This window comes from Pseudorca crassidens, chromosome 9 (assembly GCF_039906515.1).
Source record: "Pseudorca crassidens isolate mPseCra1 chromosome 9, mPseCra1.hap1, whole genome shotgun sequence".
Taxonomy (NCBI): Eukaryota; Metazoa; Chordata; class Mammalia; order Artiodactyla; family Delphinidae; genus Pseudorca; species Pseudorca crassidens.
The window spans coordinates 52593629-52604068 of NC_090304.1; the positions used below are offsets into that span (position 1 = coordinate 52593629).

The following is a 10440-nucleotide window of genomic DNA, read 5'->3' on the forward strand; positions in this document are numbered from 1 at the left end:
GAAGAATGGCCAGAAGATCACTGATGTTTCTCCAGCCCCAAGTTTTCAGGACTTCGGACTCTAAGATTTCAAAGCTCTAGCATTTGGAAGCTCTAGAATTCTTACATCCTACAATCTCAAGGCTCTAGGATTCTATTTACCCCACAAAAGACAGTAGCTGTGATGACTGAGTTAAGCCAAACCCCAGGATGATAGCCCGACCCTCAGTCTCTCACTGTCTTCTCCAATCCCCACCCCTCCCCCAGCAAGTTTCAGTCTTTATCATCTCTCCTCTGGGCTATGGGATCATACCTAGGTCCACCCAAGATGAAATGAAATCCCTAACTTCTAGAGTCGGCCAGACAGCAGGCACCTTAGAAATAAGGCTCTTTTCGCCCCGCCCCTTCCTCTCTGCCCCATATCCTTCTGCTTCCCAGCCCTCCAGCTCTCTTAGCCCCTATGCTGGATCCCTCCTCAAGGTGACACATATCCACAGCTGTGAAAAGAGGCATCTATGACAAGTTCGGAGAGGAAGGCCTGAAGGGCGGAATTCCTTTGGAGTTTGGATCGCAGACCCCGTGGACAACTGGTTACGTCTTCCACGGCAACCCGGAAAAGGTTTTCCATGAGTTCTTCGGGGGAGATAACCCCTTTAATGGTAAGAGGTCCTGCCTGCCCCTTTGCCTTACTGGGAAGGACATAGCTATAGAAGATGCTTTTCTCTGAGTAGTTTTGTTTACTTTAAGAAATATATACAGTCCATGGTAAAAAAAAAATTATTGTAAAAGAAATTCCAGTCCTCCATTCCTTCCCCAGGAGCAGCCACTCACTGTTAACAGTGTTTATATCCTTCTAGAAATATCCTATGGATTTATGAGCTTAGATTTATTTTTACATAGCCTTTTATTTTGTGAAGGAAATGGGACCACATTATATACACTGATTTTTTTTCACTTATATCTTGGAGATTATCTTATTATAAACAGATCTACTTTATTCATTTTAATGGCTGCATAAGATTTCAACGTACAAGCGTGTGTTAGTGAGATGAATACAGGGATGGATGTGTGAATGATCCCAGGTTTGAGGCAAACTGACAAAGAGTTGATTTCCAAGGCTCCGAATCATCATGCAAGGACAGTTCACCTTCAGACCTGTCTTCCTTCCTGGCTCCAGTTAAGCAACTCACAGAGTCTAGATTTTCATTGCCTGGCTGCCCCAGCCCCTTCTCCCCGGCTATACTACAGCTTGTCTGCATTTCAAAGCTTACCTCTTCCTCTTCTCCACATTGATATGTTAAGTGGGCTACAGCCTGCTCAGAGGCCCCTCCTACTGTGCATTGCCTTCACCTGTCTGCCAGAGGAAGCTGAGTTTATAAACTCCAGGTGAAACTGGAAAAGCAAGGGACTTGGAGTCAGAGGGCCTGTTTCAAATCCATGCACCACTGCTTATGAGCCGTGTGATCCTGGACAAATCTCTTCACCTCTCTGAAACCTCAGCTTCCTCATTGTTAAACAGCTAGTTCCTCACAGGTCATAATCAAATGAGATGATCTTTATGAAAATGGGCTTTGGAGTCAGAAAAATGCCATACAATGGGCCTATCTCTCCCAGGGACAGGTGCATGGAGAAGAAGCTGTTCAGGGGAGCGAAACCAGAGCTTCAGGGGTATTGCTCATTAGGGAAGGTCAAATTCATGGTATGGGGGTCCCTCAGGCAGTTCCCAGGAGTTATACTGCTGTAGTGCTTCACCCTAGGGATTCTTGTGTCCCATTTCCCTGCAGAATTGAGGGGCTTGGCTTCCTGTGACCTGGCTTTTGGAGTGTCTGAGACCTGGCACACCATAGGCGCTGGGAGAACAAATGAATTCAACCATGCAAGAGGGGACCCGGTAATTCACAGGCCTCTTGATGACCCATCACATCTTTTTCTTTTTGAATTTTATTTTATTTTTTATACAGCAGGTTCTTATTAGTTATCTGTTTTATACATATTAGTGTATATATGTCAATCCCAATCTCCCAATTCATCACACCACCACCACCCACCACTTTCCCCCCTTGGTGTCCATACGTTTGTTCTCTACATCTGTGTTATGACTCATCACATCTTAAGGCGCACCTTAAGATGACACCACTTTGCCCTCCCTAGCCTAAGGTCATTCTAGCCTGCAAAGTTCTTTCTGTGACACTAACCAGGAGGGGCAGAGTACAGGAAATCTTAATTATGATAGTGACGCCTGCAGTTTACAAAGGGCTTCATTAAGCTTAGTGGTTAAGGGCACAGGTTCTGTAGTCAAATCCTCCTGGGTTCACATCCCAACTCTAATACCACTAGCTGTGGCACTGTGAGCATTTTGTTTGACCTCTCTGGGCCAATAAGATAATATCGCAGAGTTGAGAACAGCACCTGACACGTAGTAAGCTCTCAGCAAGTTTTGTTTTTAGTTATTTTTTTTAAAGATTTTTTTTTGATGTGGACCATTTTTAAAGTCTTTATTGAATTTGTTACAATATTGCTTCTGTTTTATTTTTTTGGTTTTGGTTTTTTGGTTGCGAGGCACGTGGGATCTTAGCTCCCTGACCAGAGATCGAACTGGCACTCCCTGCATTGCAAGGCAAAGTCTTAGCCACTGAACCACCAGGGAGGTCCCTCTGAGCTAGTTTTAGTTCATCATCATCTTGTTATCTGATCCTAATGGTGGAAGGCAGGTCAAGCATGTTACCCCATCCCACAGACTGAGAAACTGAAGCCCAGACGATTGCAGTGCACCTCAAGGGCAGGGGCTCTTTGCACTAGGATGGAAGGTGGGGCAGCAAGAGGGGTTATGGGTGTAGAGCTGGGAAGGGCCAGAAGAAGTTGAGGAAAGAGGAGTTTGGAAACATGTTGGTGACATCTCTAATTTGTTAGGGATTAACCCTGTCTCTCCCCATCTCAGCTGCTGACTTCATAGAAATTTGAGCCTGGGGTCTCTAGTGGTCTTGGGCTGGGCTGAACAGGGAGGACAATGGAGCCTGGGGAAGGGTAGGGAGGACTGGCATGCTGTGACCCTCCACAAAAGCTAACAGCACATCATTTCTGGCACTACCAGCTACTGCCACCAGAGGACACTCCTGTCTCCTCTGAGGCAGCCTGAGTTGAGGAGTACTTCCCCAGAGGTAGGGGTGGGCTGGGGGAGGGAGGTAGGGAAGTGTGGGTGAAGGGAGTCCAAAGGGGGGGATAAAGCAGTAGTAGAGGGCATCAAGAGATGGTAATCCTTGGATCGACAGTTGAGGATGTTACTGAGTCCAAGCTTCTACTGCTCGCTGCAGGACAGGCCAATAAATTGAGAGATGAGTTGTTGGGGGCAAGGAATAGCGACTATATTTGAAAAGGCAGCAAACCAAGAAGATGTGGACTCATGTCCCAAAGAACCATCTTGCCTGAGTTAGAATTCAGGCTTCCTTTATACCAAAAGGGGAGGGGGTAAAGTCACATTTCCTAGCTCCCCGTCAGACTCAGGAGGGGAGGTGTTAATTTCCTCCTCCCTGCAGTCATTCACAGGTGAGCCTGGTCAGGATGTTTTCTGTGAGCTAAACAAGGGTATTTTAGCTTAATGCTCATTACCTGGGAGGTAGGGTTCCCAGAGATGGGCCATTACGTATAATTTAAGCTTCTAGGTAACATCTGTTTAGTGATTAACTTGTAATAGAATACAAAGGTTCTTCCCTATTACAAGGGCAGCTCGTTGGCCCGGCCGAACAGTCTGAGTCTGCGAGGTGGGAATGGGAGTCTGGGTATTACGCTTGGGGACTGAAGAGGTGGGGGGATTGGCTATGAATCCGAGTTTCTGGACACAATTTCTCCTACTCCTCGCCTCTCCCCACCTCCTGCAGAGTTTTTTGATGCAGAAGGAAATGAGGTAGACTTGAATTTTGGGGGACTCCGGGGCCGAGGGGTCAAGAAACAGGACCCCCCAATCGAACGAGACTTCTACCTATCCCTGGAGGACTTATTCTTTGGCTGCACCAAGAAAATTAAGATCTCCCGTAGGGTGAGTACTTGGGAGCCACCTTCTATCCCCTCCAACCCTACTGGTTACCTCCTCCCTGACCCTAACTGGAGACCTCAGGTATGGTCTCTCACAGAATCATGGAATCTTAGATTTGGAGATGGTAGAATTCTAAAATCTGAAGTTTGGAAGGGACAATTGAGGGTATTAGCCTGGTTCTTTCCTAGTTCAGGAATCCCCTCTGTGTGCTTCTAACTGGGACAAGCTCTTTCCGTTCTTCTCAGTTCAGCCCCATCCCTGAGGGAAGAGGGAGGGCTGTGGGTGGGAGGAGTCTCCTGTGAATTCTGCTCTCTGGGCATTACCAGACCATACCCTCTGGGTTTCATCTGGGTGTCTGCCTCATGAGTAAGAAGGAGCTGTGTGGGCATGGGGGGTGGGCTGGGGGACAGTTCCCCAGGGGACTGGTTGAAGAAGACCCTCAGTGCCCCAGGGTCCATACCCTGCATTGGCCCTGTCCCATGGTCCAGCCCTGTGCTAGGCACATGAGCAAGGCCACCTCACACCTTTGCCCAACAGAGGAGATGCCAGCTGTAGCCATGCTTTCCACAGATGGCACCCATCTGGGTACGTGACTGCAGAATAGATGGATGACATAACAGAGGAAAGCTTTGGGTGAGGCTGAGATATGTTGCTCTCTGTGATCTTTCTCCCTTTGGGATTAAGAGACCTGCTAGAGGCTCAGGGCCAAAGCCTCTGGGGTGGGAGAGGAAGTGAGTGCGTGTTCACCGTGTCTGTTAGAAGCCAGGGCCTCATAATTTCTAGGGCTGGAGTTGTGGCCTTGATCGACTCATGGTGACTGCTTGGCACCTCAGGCCCTAACCCCATGACACGCCCTGCCATCCTGGAATCATAAGCTCTTGGTTCCAGTGGAATAGGGTGGGAGTGGGGATGGCTCAGGGCAAGTTCTCCCCATTGCTAGAGAACTGAGCTGAGCACAGATCCCGTGGAGCATCCCTCACGTGTGTAAAGGCCAGCTGGGAAATCCTGAGCAAATCTCCCTCCCCTGTCATCTCACTACAGGTGCTGAATGAGGATGGGTACTTCTCTACCATCATGGACAAGATCCTCACGATTGACGTGAAGCCTGGTTGGAGGCAGGGCACACGTATCACCTTCGAGAAGGAAGGGGACCAGGTGAGAAGAAGGGAAGCTGCCTAGGGACAGTCACATGGGTTCATTCGGTGGAAAGACTGAGGGGGAAGGAGGCAGTGCTTTTTCTTGCCCCTATGAGCCCTGGTCTGGAAGGGAGACCGGTCTGCAGCGTGGGTGAGCTGATCCCTAATGTCCCTTCCGAGGGACAAAGCCTTGCACAATGCCTCGGGGATTGGGTAGCCCAGGGTTTCTCCCCATTTTGCAGAGTGAGAAACTGAGGCCTAGAGAGGGAAGGGACTTTCCCTGGGCAAGAGCACCGGAGCTGAAAGGAGAATCCAGTCCTAACATCAGTGTTCTTCCTGATTTTCTTTAGTGTTTCTCTGAGTAAAGCCCAACTATAGGAGCTACACAGAAACCATTTATTTATAATAATTTTAAATTAAATACTTACTTAAATAAAAATGTAAAATTATTGTCCAAGGCATGCTGAATCCTCAAGTCCTGAGAAGAGGCAGGATGATGGTGTCTTTAGAGCCAGAGAAATGAATTCCTCTGCCTGTACTTCTTGCCCCCTTTCTCACTTATGAAACACCTACTTTTGAAAAACCCACTTCAAGACCCAGCTCCAATGCTCTGGGCATCCTTCCCTGACCTCCCCTCTGGGTCAGCGCCTCTCTGAGCTCCCGCCTCTGTGTTCCCTTTATCACATTCTTGAGCCTGCTGAGGATTCACTGTGTGCCTGTTTCCTCCACTAGACTGGAAGCCCTTGGGGGTGGTGGCCAGTCTGATCCCTCTGTCCCCAGTGCCCAGAAGAGACCCAGCAGAGGTCTGGAACTTAATGAAGCTTGGCAGGATAGACTTGCAGGCAGTTCTCTGTCCCCAGGACAGTGTTCTGCCCTTCAGCTGCGTGCATCTCCTTGGGCTGCTCAGTAGAGGACAGTGATGGGGGTAGAGCAGGATTCTTTGGGGTGGGCTTCTCAGAGGAGGGGCTATGAAGCCAGACTGGAAAGGCCTTTCCAGAAAACCTGGTCTAATCTCCTCATTGTTCAGAGGAAGACATGGGGACAATAGAGGCAGAAACTTGGCCAAAGTCACACAGCCAATTAGGCCTTGTCATCCCTTGGCTCACCCTGCCCAGGGTCCCAACATCATCCCAGCCGATATCATCTTCATCGTAAAGGAGAAGCTACACCCTCGCTTCCGCAGGGAGAACGACAACCTCATTTTTGTGAACTCCATCCCCTTGGGCAAGGTGAGTGGGCAAAGTGGAGGAACAAGGGGTGGGCAGATCAGAGCGAGGCCCCCCCACCCCTGGGAGGCCCCGAGGCAAGCAGGCTTCACTCCCCTCTCCCCCTGGTGCGTGGCGCAGGCCTTCAGAACGTGATAAGTGCCACACAAAACCTTTGTGACCGTCTTCACTCCTGAGTGTGAGTGGCCCCTCTGCGCCCTCACAACCCAAGCAAGAAATTGGGCACCGGCCTAGACTTTGCCGCCCTTCCCCGACCCCACCTGCGGTCACGCACTAAGTCCTGTTAATTCCACCTCCAAATCTCTTTCCACTTGGTCCACTTCTGTTCAGCCCCACTGTCCAGGTCTGTGCACCTGGGTGTATGCAGCAGCCCTCTCAGTGGCCTTCCTGCCTTTCTTCTCATCTCCTTCAGGCACTTCCCCACCAGGGTCTTTCCACAAAGTCATCTGACCCTGCCACACTCCTGTCTAAACATCTTTGCATGGCATTCAAGGCCCTCTGCTGTCTGGCCCCTGCTGATCTCATCCCCTGCACTCCAGCCACTGCCACTTAGAGCTCCTGCCCACTGGGTGCATTCTTTTTCACACACTCATTCTCTTGCTTATGCTGGGCCCTCTGCCTGGAGTGCTGTCTGCCCACCTTGTCTAACTGGCAGGCTCCTCCTCACCCTTTAAGGCGCTCATCAGCTGCTACCACCACTATGGAGCCCTCCTGCCCCAGCCCAGAATGGTTCAGTGGACCCGCCACCTTGGCTCCCACCGACCCCTTTACTTCCCTCTGTCATAACATGTATCAACATCACTCTTATCTCCCAGACTGTGAACTCCTTGAGGGCAGGTGGTAGCCCGGCTCACTCACCTATTAGTCCTTGAACATCCTTCTGTCTCCAGTGCGTAGGGCCTGGCACTGAATAGTCTCATAAAGTGCCTTCTAAAGAGAATGGACATGGGGGCCTCCCCCACTCCCACCTTTGGCCTTAATGTCCCCTAGGCTCTGACCTGCTGCACCGTGGAGGTGAAGACCCTAGATGACCGTCTGCTCAAAATCCCCATCAATGACATCGTCCAGTGAGTCCATCTGCTTGGGCCCCAATACGCAGAAGGGCTGCCTGGTCCTTAGAGGGTGTGTTGGACAGGCTGGCCTGGTATAGTTGTTCAGGTTGTACCCAGCACAAAGGGGTGAGAGAGACTGAAATCCAGCCCCCTCTCTGGCTAAGCTGCGGGCCGCATTCACTTGGCAAATGAAGTGCCTTTTTCTAACTTGCATGAAGCCATTGTGGAGGCCAGAGGCCCCCTGTGTTGGGAAATCCTTGTTGCCTTCATCCTCTAGAAGTTCTAGAGTTCTGAGTTGCATCTCCTAAGCCCTTTTCCAAGCAAGGCCCTCTGCATGGGAAGCTCAGCAGCCCAGCACTCCCCCACCCCAACCCAGGGTCTGCTGCTTGTCCTGTTTCCCATGTAAAATGGGATTCCTGGAATCCACCATCAGAGCCTCAGTGTAAACGGTTTTCAGGGAACAAGTTGTCTGGAACAAGCCAGTCTCCTCTCCCCTCCCACTGGTTCTAGAAGCTGCTGACTGCCCCACGCCTGAGGTTTTCTGGGCAGGGGCGGGTGTGCTGCTCTGGGGTGCCCTCTGAGCCCCCTTCTTTCATCTTCCCGTCTCAGCCCCAAGTACTTCAAGAAGGTGCCAGGTGAGGGGATGCCGTTGCCAGAGGACCCCACCAAGAAGGGGGACCTCTTCATTTTCTTTGACATCCAGTTCCCCACCTGCCTCACACCCCAGAAGAAGCAGATGCTGCGCCAGGCGTTGCTGACATAACTCTGGTGGGCTGGGGACTGGAGCAGGGGGAAGAGAAGGCTAGCTGGTCCTGACCCCACCCCTACCCCCAGCACGGGGTGTGCACAGGAGCCAGCCCACTGCACAGGCATGACGTGAGGACCGGATGGCATGGGATTTTAAACTGATACAATAAAGTGTTATTTCCTATCCTCCAGCTACACCCAAGAGAGTGTGTGTTGGAGGGAGAAGAGCTTCATACAGCCGTTCTTGTGGAGCAGAGGGAAGGGCAGGGCTCAAGAAGCTGAGGACCTGGGACCCTGTCCTGGCTGTGTGAGCCTGGCCAGGTCCCTGAGGGTTCAGAGCCTCTGTGCTCCCACCTTGATAGCGTGGGGCAATGCTACATCGTCTCTGAGGGTCCCCAGCTCTATTTCTCATGACACACGATCTTTGGAAGGGCAGTCTCTAGTGTGATATAGTCACATTGTACTCAGGAAAGCAAAGCACAAAGAGAACAAAACCCTTGTCTCAGGTCACACAGGGCTCAGTGGCAAAGCTGTCATCAGAATCTTGAAGGCCACTTCCCACAGCCTCACTCTGCTTCGATTAGAGGCAGCATGAGGGACACAAGTGCTGGAAATGGCTTTGGTTTCTGCCTGGCCTGGGCTGCCTCTAGGCAGGTCTTAGAACTGGGCTCTGCTCCCAGTCCTGCCGCTCACCCTTTGGATGTTACTCTCCATCTTGTTAGTGAAGCAGAACCCATAACCCTCCTCAGGCAGCTCACTGGTGCGAAAGTGCTTAGTGAACTCACTGCTTAGATTATCAGGGTTACAGCATTGCTACCAGCATGGCCTGGGGGAGTGCCAGCCTCCAAGCCCAGCTGGGCCTTTGCAGACCACACCTGCTTCCCCAGCCCGCCTTCCATCGACAGTGCAGCATGCACCTCTTCTGTGCCAGGGGAGGTGCCCTTCACTTGAGTCTGGACTTGGGCTAGGAGAGATCCAAGCTTATGACAGAGAGGGTGGCCACTTTTGTGAAGTGACTTAAGAGGTGCCAGAGGGACTTCCCTGGTGGTCCACTGGTTAGGATTCCGTGCTTTCACTGCTGAGGGCCCGGGTTCAATCTCTGGTCAGGGAACTAAGATCCTGCAAGCTGCGCGGAACAGCCCTCAAAAGAAAAAAAAAAGAGGTGCCAGAAAAGGGCCCCATGATATCCACATTGCTTGGATTCCACCATTCAAAGCATCATATTAGCTTAAGGTTTTTCTTCTTAAATGGGGGCTCAGTAGCACCAGTCAGCCACTTTTAACATCAGGGAGAAAGCAGCCGACCTTGAGACAGAGTCTGACCCAGGGTTCACTAAAGAATGGGGGCTTTGGAGTTAGATGCACCTCAGGTGTTCTACTTAACCAGCTGTGTACCCTTGGGCAAATCGCTTCACCTCTGAGCTATTTACAATCCCTATCTTGCAGGGCTGTGGAAACCAGAGGAGTGAAGCAGACTCTGCCCTGAGGTAGGACCCAGGTGGAGAGGTGGCGGTAGGTGCCCTGTTCTGAGAGCAAGCAAGTGGGTGAGGGCCTGCCTTGTGAAACTCTGGTGCTCCAGCTGTCCTCTAGGGCAGCAGCAAGGCCTGCTCTTAACCTTTTCCTCATGGTGAGACTCTCAGGCCTGTGAGAGCCATTTATGAGATTGTTGTTATTACCTCAGTGTGGCCTTCAGTGCTACTTTGTGTCAGGTATTTTATAGGCATTAAGGGTTGAGGAGTTACTGAGGCCTCCTGGTATGCTGTCCAGTGGTTCCTCTCACCTTTCCCAGCCCCTCATTGTCTCAAGGTCATGCCTAGAACCGTGATGAAGTCTGGTGGCCTCATGTCCATGCCAGTGTCTGAAACACAAGGCTGGTGAATGAGCCAGCTGACAATGCCTAAGGCAACAAATTGCCCCTCAGTTTCCTCTGGTGCAAAACAAATCCTGCCTCAGAGGATTAATGTGAGAATTAAGGTGCATTAAGTACACTGACCGGGTCCTCCACTTATGCCGACTCCCTGCCACCTTCACCCTGGCTTGACTCCTGCACCCAACCCTGTCCCTCTTGGGGACTATGAGACCTCAGCTCAAAAGTAAGGTGAGGTTGTAAATCAACTATACTTCAATAAAAATAAAAAGTAAGGTGAGGAGTCCTGGACCCTTTTTCCTTCTCTACAACCCTAATATCCTGGACCCCTTGCCCAAGCACTGAAGGGCCCAGCCTCCTGCTCTGACCAGTGGGGAAGGCACAGTAGCACCAGCTGACTTAAAC

The 10440-nt window shown here is 50.9% G+C and overlaps 1 protein-coding gene across 4 annotated transcripts in view; it reads left to right on the forward strand.

Annotated features, from left to right (window-relative positions):
- Window positions 1-8355, forward strand: part of DNAJB13 (DnaJ heat shock protein family (Hsp40) member B13) — a 30737-nt gene extending 22382 nt beyond the window's left edge. For all 4 annotated transcript variants that reach the window (XM_067750313.1, XM_067750314.1, XM_067750315.1 and 1 more), the window contains 6 exons: window positions 476-637; window positions 3854-4011; window positions 5050-5163; window positions 6260-6373; window positions 7361-7437; window positions 8032-8355. In XM_067750313.1, coding sequence (XP_067606414.1) covers window positions 476-637; window positions 3854-4011; window positions 5050-5163; window positions 6260-6373; window positions 7361-7437; window positions 8032-8185 — 779 coding nt within the window. In that variant the 3' untranslated portion in view covers window positions 8186-8355. The remainder of the gene's footprint in view (window positions 1-475; window positions 638-3853; window positions 4012-5049; window positions 5164-6259; window positions 6374-7360; window positions 7438-8031) is intronic.
- Window positions 8356-10440: the final 2085 nt, after the last annotated feature.